The 18,500-nt window shown below is 34.4% G+C and overlaps 1 protein-coding gene across 4 annotated transcripts in view; it reads right to left on the bottom strand.

The window, feature by feature from the left end:
• Positions 1-18,500, bottom strand: part of GAB1 (GRB2 associated binding protein 1) — a 108,111-nt gene that overhangs the window by 14,245 nt on the left and 75,366 nt on the right. For 2 of the 4 annotated variants that reach the window (XM_039338952.1, XM_039338951.1), the window contains exons 2-4: positions 8,383-8,677; positions 4,993-5,206; positions 1,839-2,440 (exon numbers count right to left, since the gene is read on the bottom strand). In XM_039338952.1, the coding sequence (XP_039194886.1) occupies positions 1,839-2,440; positions 4,993-5,206; positions 8,383-8,677 (1,111 nt within the window). Of the gene's footprint in view, positions 1-1,838; positions 2,441-4,992; positions 5,207-8,382; positions 8,678-17,178; positions 17,408-18,500 lie in introns of those variants that run through there. The other 2 variants (XM_039338954.1, XM_039338953.1) reach the window with 2 other exon arrangements.

Raw genomic sequence — 18,500 nt, 5'->3', positions numbered from 1 at the left:
CAAGTGAAAAGATTTTCTAAAACCCAGCTGAAGGCCTAGGACTGGGGCGACGGTGCACGTGCCCACAGAGAAGGCTCTGAGTGTTGCCTCTGGCACCCGTTCCACAGGTTCGCCACCACTGGGCTAGAAGGACTAGCCCAGGTGTCTACTTATAGCTAAGTACAGCCACAAGCATGTTTTCATATTGCACTACCATAATATTAACTTCATCTGATTTCCAGTCGCTGGCTAAAATAAGGGTAAGTCAGATTAATCCTGGGATTAATATATTTCCTTTTATTCCAAAACCATTCAAGGTTAGCCTCAAAATAGGCAAAATTTTTAGCCACTGTACATTTCTGAGAATTTCAAGGATAGATAATAGCACTATAACTCAGTGGCAGGAAAATTCTCTCTGTCTCTTTCACTGTTTAAATATGCAAACAGAGCTAATGTTCAATCTTATAGATGTAAGCAGTGAACAAAGAAATCAGACTTAAAAAGGAAAGAGAAATATTCCATCCCATCTTCCTTTTTATCTAATTTGTTCCGTACCTTCCATTTTGACTGCCAGTTTTGGCTCTTCTGCACATGCCAATCTTCTCAATCTCATACCATCCTCATTATTTGATCCAAGCATTAGAAAAATATTCATAAAGATTTCAAGTGTTATGAAGTTGCAAGGGACAAACCTGAATATCTAAGAGATACTGTCCAAGCTCATGTTTCTTTATACAACTTCAGCCTTAGCCATTCCAACAGAAGCTGAAGGGAACTGCCTAATCCTGCTTTGTAGGCACTAAAATGATTAAGGCATACTTGAATAGTAAAAGATGAATACCACAATGGCAATTTTAAATTCAAAATATTTGAACTCTGGAAACCATCTTGCTTGATAATAAAATGATTGATTTACCTCATAAATAGCATCCAGGCTCAAAAGGATTTGCAGGCATTTAGCCAAAGGCAGGTAGCCTCATTGCAAATAAGGCCTGCTTTTTTTAAAAAAACTTTAATTTTCTTAGGCACACAGGCGAGATGATGCAATGATGACATAAAAGGGGCACTGTTGAAACTTTTTTTATAGGTTGGGAAATTAATTAAAATAAATGTATTAAGTCTAACACAATTTTACACACTCGTTACTATATAGGTAAAAACTATAATAATCAAGCATGCATATTTCTGTTTCGGTATTGAAATATGGCAGTTCAAAAGGACTTAATCTAATCTTTAATGTAGGATATCCAGTAGCCCTAAGAAATTTCTCTCTTAACAATCTATAACAAAATGCAGCACAAGAAAACCAAATCTAAGGACACATATGTATGTATCCTCAAAGACCCATGATTTTGATCATCTTATTTCCTTTTATAAACATATGAATTTCTATATAAATTTATATCTACTATGTAATAATAGAATGGAGATCTTAATATTAAGTACTCAGTGTCAGACTGAAACTACTATCAATAACTACTATTTTGGTATAAATACAGCAGTCCCTTTTATTTTATACTTAATTTTGGATGAAAAATTAAATAATTTTAAACTTGCAATATTGACATCTTAAAATACTTTTAATATTTTTTATATTTTTCCTTTTCCTTTTTTATCAATACTCTAAGCTTTCTACATAATAGAATATTCACAATTTAAAATAATATTACATAAATATTATTCAATGGAAATCTGCATTGAAATAATATAATTTATCAAGATTTATAAGATTACATTAAAAGGAAATTAAAACAAACCCAATGATTTTGAGCTAACGTCCCTTTCTTGGATCTTGAAATATCTCAATGAAATATAAATGAAATGTTTGATAAAATTTATCCAATAAAAAAACCACTAACCTTTGCGAAATATATTCATATCCATGGTGGAAATTGTGTTGCTGCGAGATGGGAGCAAGCCACCTGTCGGGATACAGTAACTGCTATCAGTATCTGATGCAGTACGAGAAATGCTACATGCCTCCACCGGAGAGCGATCTGAAGCATGATGAGGCTTTGGTGGACGCGGTGGAGGAACATCTGGAATAATCTCTAGTTTTGAACCTTGAGTTAATGAGCTTTCTGGAAAAGTTCGTGGAATCTGGTAAGTACTTCCAGGTGTTGAGGGAATGTCATAACTAAGGGAGAAATGTCTCATCTGTGTATCAAGAGAAGAGGTTGCAGATGGAGTGCTGAAAACATGTTGCTCTCCGTCTGTATCAGTTCCGGAAGGAGATGCCTTTGGTAAAACATCTTGAGAATAACTCCGTGGTAGATTATAAAGACTGCCATCTATCGACACTGAAGCTGCTCTTAATGTGGGGGAATCATATACACTATGTTGCTGGAAATATCCATTCACTGCGTGCTTGTTTAGTGACTGCACAGAACTTTTATGGGAAGGCACATTATCATTACAATCTGTTTCAGAACAGGCAGGTTTTGCTGTATCAGCTGACAACCTAAATGTTAAATGAAAACAAACCAAAAATAAATGCATATTTATGCATGTTTCTGCCAGAAACAAATATTTCCTAAAATAAGAAACAAAAATAGACAATTACAACTGTGTTTCATACAGGCTTTAACTTTATATGTATTACTAACATGCATCTATAATACAGTAGGACTTGAGGGGAGAAACTGCTTCTTGGTAAATAATAAGGCGCTAGGACTGCGGGTACCAATGTGGCATGTTTCATTCTTAAATTCAAAAAGTGGGTATTTTCATGATATACTGTATTTTCACATTGCATTGCTAAGTTCTCAGCTGTCATTCTGTCTCATGAATTTTAGTGAGCAAGGCTTCTAAGAGATCTCTTCTCATATACAGTCAACTGCTAGTTATCTACAGCAGTGGTCCCGAACCTTCCTGGCTCCACAGATGATTGGTGGCAGCGGGGGGAGGGAGAGAGTATGGTTTTGTGCATGCAACCTAAATTCCACACATGCGCAAATGAAGCTTCATGCAATGCCCCATCACTTGAGTGGCCCAGTTCCCAACAGGCTACGGACCAGGACTGGTTAGTGGGCCAGAGGCTGGGGACCCCGATCTACAGGACTGATTAATAATAAAACATTAATTATATTAATTCTTATTACAATTGCTTTAAAAGTGTTACTGTATTGTTTTTTTCTCTTAATCCTTAAAAAAACATCCTCCATAACTTGTTATGAATTCATCAATTTTGGAATAATTTATTTATTCAAACTAAGAAATAATGTTTTAAAGGTATATAAGTTATTTAAGAAATAATATTTTAAAGTAATTTGAAGCTACAGTTGCAAACAATATTTTAAAACAACATTATTTTTTGGAATGAAAATATTTATGAATACAAGCCTGAGACAAAAATGCTATTCAAAAGCAGCTGCGTATGCCACTTTGCTCTTAAATATGAGTAGACTGACCATATAAATCCCTGTTATGTACTAAGTTCAGTATCCTTCCTTATTTCTATCTTCACAAAAATATAGAATTAGAAGTTGTCTTTTTTATCAAATCCAAACCTGCTCAGTGTAGAAATCCAAATTAAATCAATACTGACATATAGCTACCTAACTTCTACTTAACTACATCCAGTGAGAGCAAGTCCACTAATATCTGATTAATTAGTTTCACTTCAGTATTGTTTTAGTGTCATGACCATTTCTAATGTGAAATTGTAACATGTCCTAAGTTAAGAGAGGGCTGTTTTTTTTTTTTACTTTCTGCTTTTTCAATTTCAGAACAACATTATCATATTACAATGTCATTCAACTTCTCAAGTCTAACTATTACTTCATAGGGTTTATTTTCTATTGTCTTGATTATTCTAGGCCTCTTTAATACAGAGTAAAATGGGATTACTACTTCCTTACATTTGCTTCTCATGAGAAAAAGGATGAAGGATAACATTCTAAACTTTTAGCAGGTGTGGACTAGGTGTTGGGAGGAAGATTTTCTTAACAAGGAGCAAAACTGTAAAGGAGCACTGGTTTTTTTCTATTTATAAAAGATAAACCCTTTTACTTCAGTCTTTTCAAAATGACCAATACTTCTGCAAACAATGCAGCAATTTCTCCACTTCAAGCCATTCTTATTGGAACATCTGGATACATCAAGTAGTAATTATTTGCACTGCTTATGAAAATCCACAGCAAAATGCACAAGATGCACAAATACACACACAAGCTGTTTTTTTTTTCAAATAGGCTTTAGTTTTGTGATTAAATTCTAAAGACAAATCCCAAACACTCACTGCAATGGAACTTTTTTACTTTCAAAATCCTCCAGCAGTAAATACTCCTCCACTTCTTCCAAGATGAAAGAGCTGTTTTGTTTTTTTTTGAGTACATGTTAAAATTAAGAAATCAGTGATGGAAATTATTTTTGAACAATAACCCTAACCCCTTTTGAAAAAATATTTGATAAAAAGCAATTTTAAAGATAAAATATCATTGTATATAGGTTGATTTTCAGATTTAATGAAAATAATATGTAACCAGAAGGAATTTAACATGATTTACCTCACCCTTAAGTAATCAGACTCTAGTTGTAGTTGTTCTTTAAAAAATCACATAGGAACTCATGGAGGAAAATTATATTTATAAAATTTTAAGCTTTTCATCAAGATTGACGAACTTCAATACTTTTGGAAGAGAATGGAATAAGTAATGCAGCCCAAAGAGCAATAGCAATAGCACTTAGGACTTATATACCGCTTCACAGTGCTTTACAGCCTTCTCTAAGCAGTTTACAGAGTCAGCATATCACCCCCAACAATCTGGGTCCTCATTTTATTGACCTCAGAAGGATGGAAGGCTGAGTTAACCTTGAGCCAGTGAAATGTAAACTGCCAAACTGCTGGCAGTTGGAAGTCAGCAGAATTAGTCTGCAATATTGCATTCTAACTACTGTGCCACCACGGCTCTTTTCACTACAATAGGTAATGAAAACTTTTTAACCACTCAGAAACTACCTATGATAACAGTTACTACAGCATTTTAATAAAATAAAAAGTCCAATGTTTACCTTGCTGGTTCAGGCTTCTTACTTTGACAATTGACTAATAACAGATAATCTTGTGGATCTTCATGACTGGAGGCAGATTCTAATGGTGGAATATTAATTAATTGATATGGAGGAGGCAGGGATGGCTCGGCTTGTACAGATGGTAGGGAAGTACTGACAGTTAAGGGTAATTCAGCTGGTGCAGGCAGAGAACTGCCAGGTGGCTTCACAGCATCTACAAAACAGAACATGCAGCCATATCTTTCAATATTCGATCGATTGATTGACTGATTCATTCATTCATTCAAAAGAGTTATGTGGCCATCCATCTTGCAGTACATAACTCTTAGTGGTTAACAACACTAAAATCATAAACAATAAAAACAACAGAACTCAAAATCAGGGAAAACCTGATACCAATCCAACATTTATTTCCATTCATCTGTTCAATCCCTAGGCTCCAACCTTGCCATCCCAATTCCTGGGGCAATGGTCAGCTTTTGATGGCTTTCCAGAAGATTAGGAATGTGGGGGCCAGCTGGATCTTAAAGGGAAGAATGTTCCATGGGGAAGACCCTACTGTAGGAAAGACACGCTTCCTAGATCCCACTAAACATTAGTAATGTTTCGAGTATATATAATATCAACTACTGTTATGGTAATATCTTCAAGATACAGAGGTAATGGAGCAAGCTGCAGTTATTCTGTAAAAGAATGGTGACTGTTAAGTTCTCAATCTCTTAATCAAGATAAGCTATCAAATTACCCATCTTCAAATATGGGTTCTCTGAACCAGATGATCCTCACTTATCACTTGCAGATTAAAGTAAGAAGAACTCACAATTTCCTTCCCAAATTGACAGTTTCATAAAATAAATGAATACACAAACTCTATTTTCCTGTGTCTTGAAAAAAAAAGCCTAAGACTTTTTATGTTTTACATTTCAGTGTTAATGTATAACAGGACAGAAAAGAATGATGAATTGTTTGCAAACCCAATTCATAATGTAAATACTGACATCACAAGAAGTAGTAAGCCTCTGACTATGAGGCGCTTTAAGTGACTGTTTTATGTTCTTGATTTACTTTCATATGCTTTTATGTTATTGTCACTTGATGGGTCTGTTATAGGATGAATGGCTTTTTATTAAAAAAAAATAATGATGAAGGCAAAAATTCAGCATCATAACGAACAACAGCAAATGTCGCCTTTGTAGCGAAAAGGATGAAACAATTGACCATTTGATTAGTGGCTACAGCAAAATTTCATAAACTGGCTACAAGCAGCATCGTGACCAAGCTGCCAGATTGTTCATTGGAAACTTTGCCAGAGATTTGGATTTGAATGCAGTAAAAACAATCAAGTTGAGAAGGTTTTGGAAAATAAGTGGGTTAAGATCTTATGGGGCTTTAAGATCCAAAGAGACGGGGATGTGGTTGATCACATGCTTAATATAACAATTATTGAAAAGAAGAAAGGCTGGTTATTGATGTTGCTATTCTAGGTGATTATAGGATTGAGGAAAAATATTGGAAAAAATACAAATACTGGCAATTGCAAATTGAAGTTGGGTGTTTATTGAAAAAAAAAACCATTGTTCTACCAGTCATACTGGAGATCTTGGAGCAACTTCTTTGATATCTAGAAATACTGAATTTATCAGGCCTGAACAGCCTAATTTTACAAAAAAATCTACTATGCATGAACTGCTACCTTAAGAATTCTTAATTCCTTAGTTAAAACCTGAATTATTAAGTTTCCACAGTCTTAGACTGTAAATCTAGCTGTAGGATGATCCACATAGTAAAAGGGAACCTATTAGTAATCACTACTGCAATGCAAAAAGCTACATTTATATAGTCAGTGTAAGATTGAGAACTCCTTTTGGATCCAGGCTATGGATATCTGCCCAGCTGTTTATCCAAGGAAAGAATCTGGTATGGATATTCCCATTCATTCTGCAAAACAGATGTGCCATTCAGTTAATCTGTGTGCTAAATTCTAAAAGTAGAAAACCATAGCAAATATTTTGCAATAGCAAATATTCATCGTACAGTCCCCAATGTAGCCACAACATTGTTATAATCTCCAACTGCTTCCAAAACAACCTCTAAGTGTAGTGTAACATAAGACAAACATTTTTTCAACATTCAACTTTATAAATATGTAAACTTTCCTTTAAGATTCTGAAAACTATGCTTCAAAATTATTTCAGAAAATCCATTATAGAAATATTTGGGAATGTTTCCTTCTGCCTTTTGTGCTACCAATGAGCCCTGCTAACTGGGAACACTTGTAGTTGCAGTTTCAAAATAACCAAAAATAAAAGGTCTTATGATCATTGATTGAGCCCTGCTCTTACATAGCAACCTTACTCAGATGCTTCTCAGCTTTCCCATCACCATATTTACAAATTCATCGTACAACATATTTTATTCATTTAATAAATTTATACTTCTCAATAGAGCATATGTGGCTCCCCCCATTGTTTTATTCACTTAATTCACCAATGAAGCTGACTAGAGTGCAACTTAGTAACTAGACCAGAACATTCAGCAATGCTGTAGCCAAACCATTTGAAATCAGGTCACTCCTATTCTGGCACTCTAACAATGGTCTCATATATAAAAGACTTATATTTGTTTCATGCGTCTTTTCAAAATTCAATAATTTAAAACAAATAATTACAACACACAGTAACATATTCTCAAAACACATATTCTCAATATGTTTCATCCTTTTCCAACAAATTTATTAGCTAAGGTCTCTTATAATTAACTACATTTCTGAATGGGAAACTTTTTTTGCTGAGAAACACCCCATCATCTATTTCTCAGGGAATACCTAAGAAATTGGGGAATACCACATAAATTATTCATCACAGTATCCTGAGAATTCCATCAAAGGAAGCCACATTAAAAGGGCCAACTAAGATCAAAAGAAGACTTCAAACTCCCTCCCCCTCCCGGAAATGCTTCTTTTTCTTTTTTCCATGTATGTTATAAAAATACAGGCAATCATTGTCCCGTGATAAGACCTATGCACTTAGATTTTCTTGCTATCTTGGGTGACTATAAATGATACTGCTTTTCTCCACAACTACATTGTCTCTCTGTACTGTAAACTGCTATCTGTCTGATGCTGCAACTTTGCAGCTACAGAGCATGCTGGACCTTCTTTGCTTCAAACCCCCCCCCCTTCTTTCAGAAGCTAAAGTGTGGCATTAGAAAATAATGGCTAATGAAAGGCCACAATAATTTTCTATAATGGCAAAAGCCAATACAGTCTTTTAAAATTACAGCATAAACTTAAATACAACAGTTATCTTCTGAATTTCCGTATCCCTACACAGGATTTCTAGGGGTTAATATTTCTAATAAATTGCTAAAATATAACAACAATTTACTTACCATCATCAGTAGGATTAAATCCACAGATATCACAAATACATCTAACCCACTTATTCATCTCCTCTTCACTGTCGGCAACTAAATAGAAGACTCTGTCTATTGTGTTTATGTCAAAAATATAGCTGTTTTCAAATTCTTTTTTGTTAAATGTCAATCCAGCATCCACTTGTTGACACAAATTCAAGTCAATGATACGAATTGGTTTCTTGGCATGGTCATTTTTGTAATATTCCAATACATCTGGATCTCCTGTCAACCGACCGCTGCGGAGCACAAACCATCTTCTCTTCCATGCCTAGAGAATGGAGAAAATATCCAGATATTTTATATGCATTAATCTAAATCTAAATCTAATCTAAATACATATTTGAAGCTATAAAATTATATTATAAATTGAACTATTTGGAATTCAATTAAATCTATATAAAAATAAAGTGCAGTAGTTAAGAAAGGCAGAGTAGTTGACAATTTGGAATACAACTAAGATTGCATAATCTTCTAGCAGTATACAAAATAGTTGGAATATTCAGTATGAAGCCACTAGGCTTAAATTCTATGTTGCCCCAGAAGTTTTTCAGCTCAGGACAGAAATAGCAATATGGGGTATATCCACAATCTTTGTGGCCAACAGAAAAAATACAAGTTTAACAGTTTTTAAATTGATATTTTTTATTTTATATTGCACACCATCCACCCACAACTAATCTGCCTTAACGTCTTGTACAAATATATGTATGTTTGAAAACATAAAGGACTTTTCATTTTCTAGCATGAAATGTTTTGGTTCAACAGAGTATTTGAGGCTATAATCACATTCACATTTATTTAAGAATAAGCCAATTGCACAAGAACAAAAAGCCTTACACTGTATTAAATCTTAACCCTGTTATTATGGTATTAGCCAGCCTTTTCCAACCCAATTCCCATTGACACAGCTAATGTACATGTGGACAGGCACATTTTCACCTGCTGTCTCTAGTTTTCTTGGACACACTTTTTCTCTTTCTAAATATACAGCTAGATTGGTATAGTGGTTAAGGAAGCAGACTAAAAACCAGAAGACCACAAAGCCAGATGGGTAACCTTGGGTTAGCCACTCTTTCTCAACACTAGGAAACAGACAGAGACAAATCACTTCTGAAATCCAAGAAAACTGCAAGGACTTATCAGGCAGTTGCCAGGAGTAAACAAATTGATTTGAGAGAGAGACACAGAGAAAGAAGGCCAAAAGGAGAAATAGAGAAAGAAAATCAGTCTTGCTTAAATTTTTTGAACTTTTAAAATATTCCGGTAACTCCTAAAAAGATATAATCTGTTTATTATTGTTAGTCCTTAGAGGTAGCCCAGATAAGAAGCACCAACCATGAATATTAACACTATTTTTATTGTACGGTTACAGTAATAGAATATTGCAAATCTAAAAACACATCTCTTCCCCCATGCCTTTGCAATCCAAGAATCTAGAACAGTGGTTCTCAACCTTTTTAATGCTGCGACCCCCAACCGGTCGTAAGTCGAGGACTACTCAACTGGTCGTAAGTCGAGGACTACTCAACTGGTCGTAAGTCGAGGACTACTCAGCTGGTGCAGCACTGTTTGCAGAATGGGACTTTTGGCGGGCTCAGCAGGGCAGAGACAGCCTGGACAATTCCTATTGGCTTTTGAAAGCCAATAGAATTAGACTCTATTCAAGAAAGTCTATTCTATTGGCTTTCAAAAGCCAATAGAATAAAAGGGAGTAGCACAGCTAAGGAAAAGGGGAAAAAAATGGCGGACTGCGTTGTTTGGCGACCCCCAATGGGGTCCCGACCCACAGGTTGAGAACCACTGATCTAGAAAGATCCCTTCTGAGATGCTTACTGCACCCCCTTGGCTTCTGCAGGCTAGGTGCTTCTAAACTGACCATTGCCTAATCTACTCTTCCTCTTCTTCCTATCTCCCAAGGATATTCCCACAGATCATTACAATTATTGACCACTTCTCCACTGAGCAGTATCTATAGTGATTGCCAAAATGGTTTCCCAGGATGCATTCCCTCTTCACCTGAAGAAGTTCGTCTACATACAGTGATGCTTAAAAATTTTGTGAACCATTTTGAATTTTCAGTATTTCTGCATAAATATCATCTAAAACATGATCTGTTTTCCACAGAAGCCCTAAAAGGAGATAGTGAGGGGCAGATAATTGAGATGCATATTTTGAAGCTCTACAATCACCAGCAAATAAACCACCCAACGGGGGGGGGGGAAGCATTTTCCTTCCAAGGGAATGAATGGTCCGAAATAAAAGGAAATATGTGGCACAACAAAGCAAAACAGAATATGGAAAAGTGTAAATACTCGATATACTGGCCATTAACAGACGGAAAATAAACAGAAGAAATCCCAAAAAGAGGATTTAAGGCAGAAGGCAGAACATGATTTGTAAGAAGAAAACATTGCTGTAATAATACTATAGAGTGCAGTATAGTAATAGTAAAGAGGAAACGTTGTAAAATAATAGAATACTTATAGAGCATGATATAGAAGAAATATGATAGTAATAGTAATTGCATAATAGTATAATAGCATAATATAGAAATTGTATATTTATATATTTCTAGTAATTAGCATAGTCATATAAAATAATAGCAGTAAGCATAGTAATATAAAAACAATAGCAATAGAATATAATATAGGAAGGGCAATAGAAGAACGGGATGACAGAAAATGAGGTGGCTGGATAGAGTCACTGAAGCAGTAGGCGTGAGCTTAAATGGGACTCCAGAAGATGGTAGAGGACAGGAAGGCCTGGAGGAACGTCCATGGGGGTTGCGATGAGTTGGACACGACTTCACACTAACAACAACAACCACAACAATATAGGACAGGACAATAGAAAGAAATCTAATTGGGTACAGTTGAAAAAAAATAAATTGTGACATTGATATTAGTGGTGGAATTGCCTTAGACTCAGTGCACGGGGGGGGGGGGAATCCTCTTGCTGCTAACAGAAGGGAATTTGGACCTCAGACTGATATAATAATCCGGTCTAATTGTGAAATGTCCTTATTTAAAGGACAAAATTCTGGGTATTCACTATCAAAGTCTGATCTTCACAATACAAGTATAGTTCAAACAAAGAAGATTTCTGAGGACTTCCTAAAAACAGATGTTGATGCTCACTGGGATGGAAAAGGTTTACAAAACTATTTCCAAAGAGCCTGGACTCTACCAGTCAATTGTCAGGCAGATCATATACAACTTGAGGCAATTCAACAGTCCTGCTACCCTCCCCAGGAGAAGTCAAACAAACAAGATCACATAAAGAGCAAGATAATTAATAATCTGGGAGCTTCCAAAGAATCATAAGGTAATTTCTAAGGAATTAAGGGCCTCTTTCTTTGGCAAATGTTGGTGTTCATGAGGCCACCATCAGGGGAACACTGAACAATAATGATGTGCAAGGCAGGTTTGCAAGGAGAAAGCCACTGCTCTCCCAAAAGAACATATCTACACTTTGCAAAAAAAACCATTGAAAGATTATTCTATGTATGTACAAGACCAAAATAGAACTTTTGGGCTTGAGTGAAAAGTGTTGTTTCACAAAAGCAAACACTACATTCCATAATCACAAGAACCTTTCCCATCTATGAAACGTGGTGGTGGAATCATGGTTTGGGCCTGTTTTATTGCTTCTGGACCAGGACAGCTTGCCATCATTGATGGAACTATAAATTCTGAACTGTGCCAGAAAATTCTACAGGAAAATGGCAGAATATCTGTCTATGAACTAAACCTTAAGATAAAGTAGGTCACACAGTAAAACAACAACCCAAAACACAAGTCATATGATCTAAGAATGCTTAAAGTAGAAGAAAATTAATGTTTTGGAATGACCAAGTCAAAGTTCTGAATTTAATCCTAAGGTAATATGTAAAAGGACATGGTGTGGGCAGCTTGTGTGAGAAGACCACTAACAACCCTGAGTTGAAACTTTCTTTAAGGAAGAATATGTTAAAATTTCTCCAAGTCAATGTGCAGGACTGATGAACAGTTGTAAGAAAAGTTTACCTGCAATTACTGCTTCCCAATTTGGGGGAGGGGGTACATACTAGCTACTGAAAACAACATACTTTTGCTTTTGCCAACAGAAAATGTTATTTGTATCATTTTCCTTAATAAATAAACAAATGTAATCTTTCTGACTTATTTAATTGGGTTCTCTTTATCTAGTTGTAGGACATGTATAGAAAATAGATCCCATTTTAGGCCTTTATGCAGAAATATTGAGGATTTAGTATTATTTCCACTGAGTTATGGCCTTCTTTGGTTAAACCATTCAAGCAGACTCTTTTTTTGACTAAGCTTCTTTTTTGACTTAACAGCAAATATGAAAAACAAATTTTAACAACTCATTTTTAAACTACATGGCAGTAGCCTGCTCATAAACAATCCTTTAAATCCAGTACATTAACCAATTATTTGGATAGAAAAGCTATCAACTTTCAATATTTTATATTATTTTATACTGTATATCATTCCTAATTTCCATCCATTAGAATAGAAAAACTATTGGGGTTTTTGGTACTAAGAAGACAGGAGTTGTAACCCATCAGTATCTAGGTGAACAGGAGATTCCAAATATGGTAAACACCTGCAGGAACAAATGAAAAATGGAAAAATCAATGTACTCAATGTAAGTGTGAGAAGAAGGCATGCTATGATTTGCACAGTAAATAAATAAATAGTAAATCTGTACTATATAGTACAGATTTGGACATTTCTTCTCTAACTTGTACACTGAAATCTTCTCTGTATTTCAGAACTAACAAAGGTCCTCTGTAGGAGTGAAATATCGCTCTAGCTGCAGCTTGCTTGATAAATTGGTAATATAAACAGAACTTGTTTATAGTCCTATATGTCAGAAAACTTTGCCTTTAGACAACACCTGCTTCTATATCTCTGCTTTATTTCCCCAAAATACATCTTTTTCACAGAAAGTGAAAATGGGATTTTTTTCCCAGTTGCTTAGTGAGTCACTCGCTGAAACTGGCACACACTGTCCTTAAAAACAAAAGCAATTTCAGAAACTACACACTAGTAAGGCAGACACAAAGGTTCTCTGGATTATAGCACAAAAGCACAATTTAACAGCAGAATAAAGCTTGAAGCTAGACAAGAGACCTGACATCAGCACGCGTGCTAATCATAGTACAATGGACCTACTATGTTTCATGAAACTGCAAAGCGAGTCCATATAAATCACTCTTTGTTATCTGAAAATATCTGGGATTCTTGAAGTAAGTTCTATTTTTAACATTTTAATATTGGCTGCCTGATAGAAGCTGTATATTGCCTTACTGAGAAAAACTTCAGAGGATCATACTATGGTATGAAGTGAAAAGTACAGCTTTGATTTTCAGATCCAAAGTATTTGGCTTGTATATAAATAAGAATATATATATCCCTGTTGAGATTCTTTGATTCCTTGTAACAGGTGGGACACCTGATGTTAACATCTTCAGGAATGCACTTGAAAAGCTTGGTCTTTGTTATAAATATTACTATAATGAGCAAGTATCAATTTTCAAGCTTCCCCCCCCCCCCGCCGTTAAAACAGAATAATAGTACTGCTTAAACCTAATCAGAATTAGAGTTTTTATTGCAGGGACTGCTCCATCAGTCCCGTCTGAAGGAAAAGAAAGAAAAAATTAAGCATAATAACAGTTGAGATATCATTTTAAGTATAAAAGATTTAGTATACAATCTTGTGCATGCTTTCTTAGAAATTGAGTTCCCTGAATCAGTTACAATATGCTGTCAAGAATATTATATAGCAGTGGTTCTCAACCTTTTCTTCATCGTGGACCTTCTTTAAATGCCATGGCCACAGACCCCCAAGGCTTAACTCAAGATTTAAATCATTTAAATCATTTCTTCAAGCCTTTGTGGACTCCCTGTGATGATATCACAATGTGAAAAGGAAGAGTTTAGCAAGACTTACTTTCAAAGTTACTTTATCACTATGGTGCCTCATTGATGCATATATTTTAATTAATCATCAGTGTATGTATTTTTTCTATTGTTAATTAAAATAAAAAAGCATTAAGATGAAAATGCTTCCTACATTTTAAACCTTTGATCTATTACGATCCAACTTAACTTTTTAACTGATTCAATACTTGCCCTTGCCAAGGATGGAATCAAGCAATTAATAATATGTAGAACAAAATTATGGATTACCTAAATATTGGGAGGATATTAAATGAATGAATTTGAAGGTCTCTATGTCATAGCAGCTTCTATGTGTACAGGAGGCTTTTATCAGATTCAGTCTCCAATGGTTGAATGGGGAAAGTAGACTACTTTACTACGCCATAAGCTTTTCATTCAAATAAAGAAATAATTTCACCCAAAATTTAGCGCACAAATAATTTAGAACACAATTAGCACTAAAGATTGCTGTTTACTGGCTTGTGATAAATCAGGGCTTTTTTTGTCATAGAACGCCCAGAACGGAGTTCCGGCACCTTTTTTGGATGGAACCTTGTAAGGTAGGCAAGGCGGGTTGTATGACGTGTGTGGGTTGCGGCACCTTTTTTTTTAACAAAAAAAGCATTGAGATAAACTATTCAAAGCATAATTGCTCAAGCTTCAGTTGTTCAATGTAATAATATATCTTAAGTCCTTTTACAAAGCTTTATAAATAAGCACATAAAATATTAGGTGCATCTTTACTTATTGTTATGCTGTTCCCCCTTTGCCATAAATACATTCACACTTTTTAAGAATTGTTTTCCAGGAAGCACCGTCTTTTCTTACAAAGAAAAATAAGGAAAAAACAGTCTCAGCGGAAGTTTCCACTCCACCAGCTATCATCCTGATTAGCTGTTTGAAATACACACATGGCCAACATTTCCTGTTTTTAATCTATTGTCACCATTTGCCAGTTCTGCATTGGTCTGTTCTAACTTTAGTGTACTTATACAAACAAAAACATTGAAAGCAATGTAAATATAATAGTGCTTGCAGTATTTTTTAGTCTAAAAGTGAAAAATTAGAAAATCATATATTTGAAACATTTTTTAAAAAGCAGATGAAGCTATAAAATGCTTGATAAGATTGCGTGTGTTATTATTAAATAATTACTAATTTATTATCCTAAGTTGGAAGTGTGCTATTTAGCTCTCAAACACCTCTATGTAATCATGCACTTCACACAAACGTCAGGATTTCTTGGGTGTAAATTCTGGGTGTTGGAGATTCCAGATATCTGTATAGTATTCAATTTGATCATGTAATAAAGAGTTATGCATTGGCCAGCTCAAGCTAAAGTAATAAAAATGGTACTGACTTCTCATGTATTGCCCTGCAGCATTTGCTCACGAAAAATGCAACACTTTTTGAAGATAGCTGCAGAGGGGAAATCCCTCTATACACATTCACAATCAAGAACTATCAAGGGGTCATGCTGTTTCCACTCTCATAAAACTGTAATGGCATGTGGGAATAGAGTGCCTGACTGAGCTTTAAAACTACAATCCAAATAATGTTATCCATCTTGTTAACTTTAAAAAAAGGATAAATAATTTTAGCTTATAGCCTTGTTAAACTCCAGCACAGAAATCAGGTTTCTTCTAATGTTTGAATTCATCTTCCAACTTTTATACATTTGACATTTGTTATTTGATTAATTTGCTATGCCTGCAAAATACATAGTCAAGAATCCTTTTCTTCTTCCTTCTTATTAATTCTCTCACCCAGTGGATAACTTTGGGAAATAATGCTTTTCAATAAATTCCTTTACTTACCAATATTTTTCAAGTTGTGTTAACATCATGTTCTAACCCAAGCCTCAAAGAGCATATTAAAACAAACCAATGTTATTAAAGTTATTTTTTTACATTATTGAAAGAGTAATTCCTTTAATATTTGTTTTTATTGATTCTCTTTTCTAAAAATACCAGAACTGCTCCATATATCAACAAACTGTAACTAATATGTGTGTGTGCACATGCATGTATGTGTATGGTTAGGTTTTGATTGAAAAAGCAGAAGTCATTATATAGTCGTTTCTCATTTCAAAATTATGAAAAGCTGTTTCAAATTTTTATGGGATTTTCAAAGCACAGAAAGCAAAGTAGGCAACATCTGTCTTTTGATTTATTCATCATGGAAGAAGTGACAAAAAGCAAGGATGTAGGGTGGCATTTGGGAAGCGTTAGTAGAAGAACAGTTTGAAGTCATTAAGTCAATATAATCAGAGATTTAATTCAATTTGATACTTAAACTTCATGCACTTTATAAATAATAACAGCAGTAATCAAGAAAGGCATGATGACTACCAAGAAATCCAAATTTACATACATGATTATTCAGTAGCCTGTCCCTTCTTTTCTTCATATATTCCTTCAATAAAATTAATTTTATTTTTTAAATTATTTTTTAAATTAATTTTAAAAAATTATTTTAAAGTGACAAACCCTTTATATATGCTCAGAACTATACAGAATCTGATCATCTTCTGTTCAAGTCTTTGAATCAGTTCTTTCTTTACAGAAATTCTTTTTGTAAAATGATTAGAATTGACTTATATTATCTATGTTTCAATGTCTTACACAAAGAATTATTTTTCAATAAATTTTAACAAGATTACAAATTGTACATTTAACACACATAAAATCCTGAATGTTACTTTTGTTTCTGAAAATACCAGTAATGCTCCAAGACTGAAGAATTATGCAAATATTTTCAAAAATATTTTAAAGCCCGATCAACTCAAAAAAATTAAAGTGTATCAAATAACCAACTTTACCTCTTTTTATAACACATCAGATGAAAGACTGGGTGTATTCATATGGATAGTTTGATACTGTTAATAAAAAGTACCTCTTCTTTGTTTTCAGCATATCCCCGAATTCCAATCTTTTCAGTTGTTGCGTCTACTCCAAAAGAAGCTCAGTGTTAGTCTTCCTGTCAGCTTTCCAGCTTACTATACACCACCCTATTATAATAACCTTTGACCAGCAGGAAGCAGACACAATGGACTGAAAATAACAACAATTGTATGATTTCAGAATGTTTTAATGGATATAAAAGAAGTATTTAACTGCTGAACAAACTATTTGAAACTTTAAACTTATATACTAAAATAATAATAAGCAGGGACCACATCTAACTACATTAATGCACATTTTCCTCTTGAAAAAAAATGCCAATGTATAAAATATATCTAAATAAACACATGAATAAGTATTTTAGATGAATCCTGCAAGGGAAGAATTGATTTTTTTAAAAAAAAATACCCAAATTCTGTGAAATTTACAAATTCTTGCAGAAACCTTTTCATTCCTTGCAGGTACTACCAACCTTTTTTTAAAAAATGTAATAGAAGTAGGAATGGATGTAGTTCATCTCAAATATTGAAGGCAATAAAGAAAACGAGGGAATCATGTGAACAAGTTCCCAATTATGGCTGGTAACAATTCAGCTACCTTTTGCTTTTATCAGGAAGTATTTAAATTATTGTACCAAGTCTCACATGCTGTTTTAATAACAATATTGGCAGAATGTCTGCAGAAAATGCTAAGCAAGTTAATCATAAATCTGGAAAAAGAAGTCTTAGAAGAAACAGTTCAAAGAACTGCTTCATTTATTCCAAAAAAGAACATGATAGCAGTCTTCAATCACTTGGATGGAAACTGCAGGGAATCACATCTTAGCTAAATTCAAGAGGCCAGAATTAATAACGGAACCATCTGCCTTATATTGTAGACTGATGCACTTTCATTTGTTGGAAATATTTAAGCAGAGCTGAAGGTCTTTTGTTAAGGATGCAACGGCTGTGTTCTACATTTCAAAATCTGCTTGGTGAGAGAAATGATTTCTTCAGACATAGCCAACCTTTTGATTAAGAAGCTTCATGAGAGATGGATTATTAAATTATACAGTATTTATATTTTACATAACTCTGGATAATGGGTTATTCTCTCCACCCACCACCAGTTTTAGATTTACTTAATTACTAGCTAAAATAGCAGTTTTAAAAAAAACTTCCAAATTCTCTCAGCTGAAATAAATTTGGCCAATTCTGAGCATTTGTTTTATTAACATCATCCTGAAAACTGAGCTTACTCT

Source organism: Crotalus tigris, unplaced genomic scaffold (genome assembly GCF_016545835.1).
Source record: "Crotalus tigris isolate CLP2741 ecotype Arizona unplaced genomic scaffold, ASM1654583v1 scf7180000017725.2566008, whole genome shotgun sequence".
NCBI lineage: Eukaryota > Metazoa > Chordata > Lepidosauria > Squamata > Viperidae > Crotalus > Crotalus tigris.
Note: the sequence above shows the minus strand (reverse complement) of the source record. Positions and strands in the feature narration are given on the sequence as shown.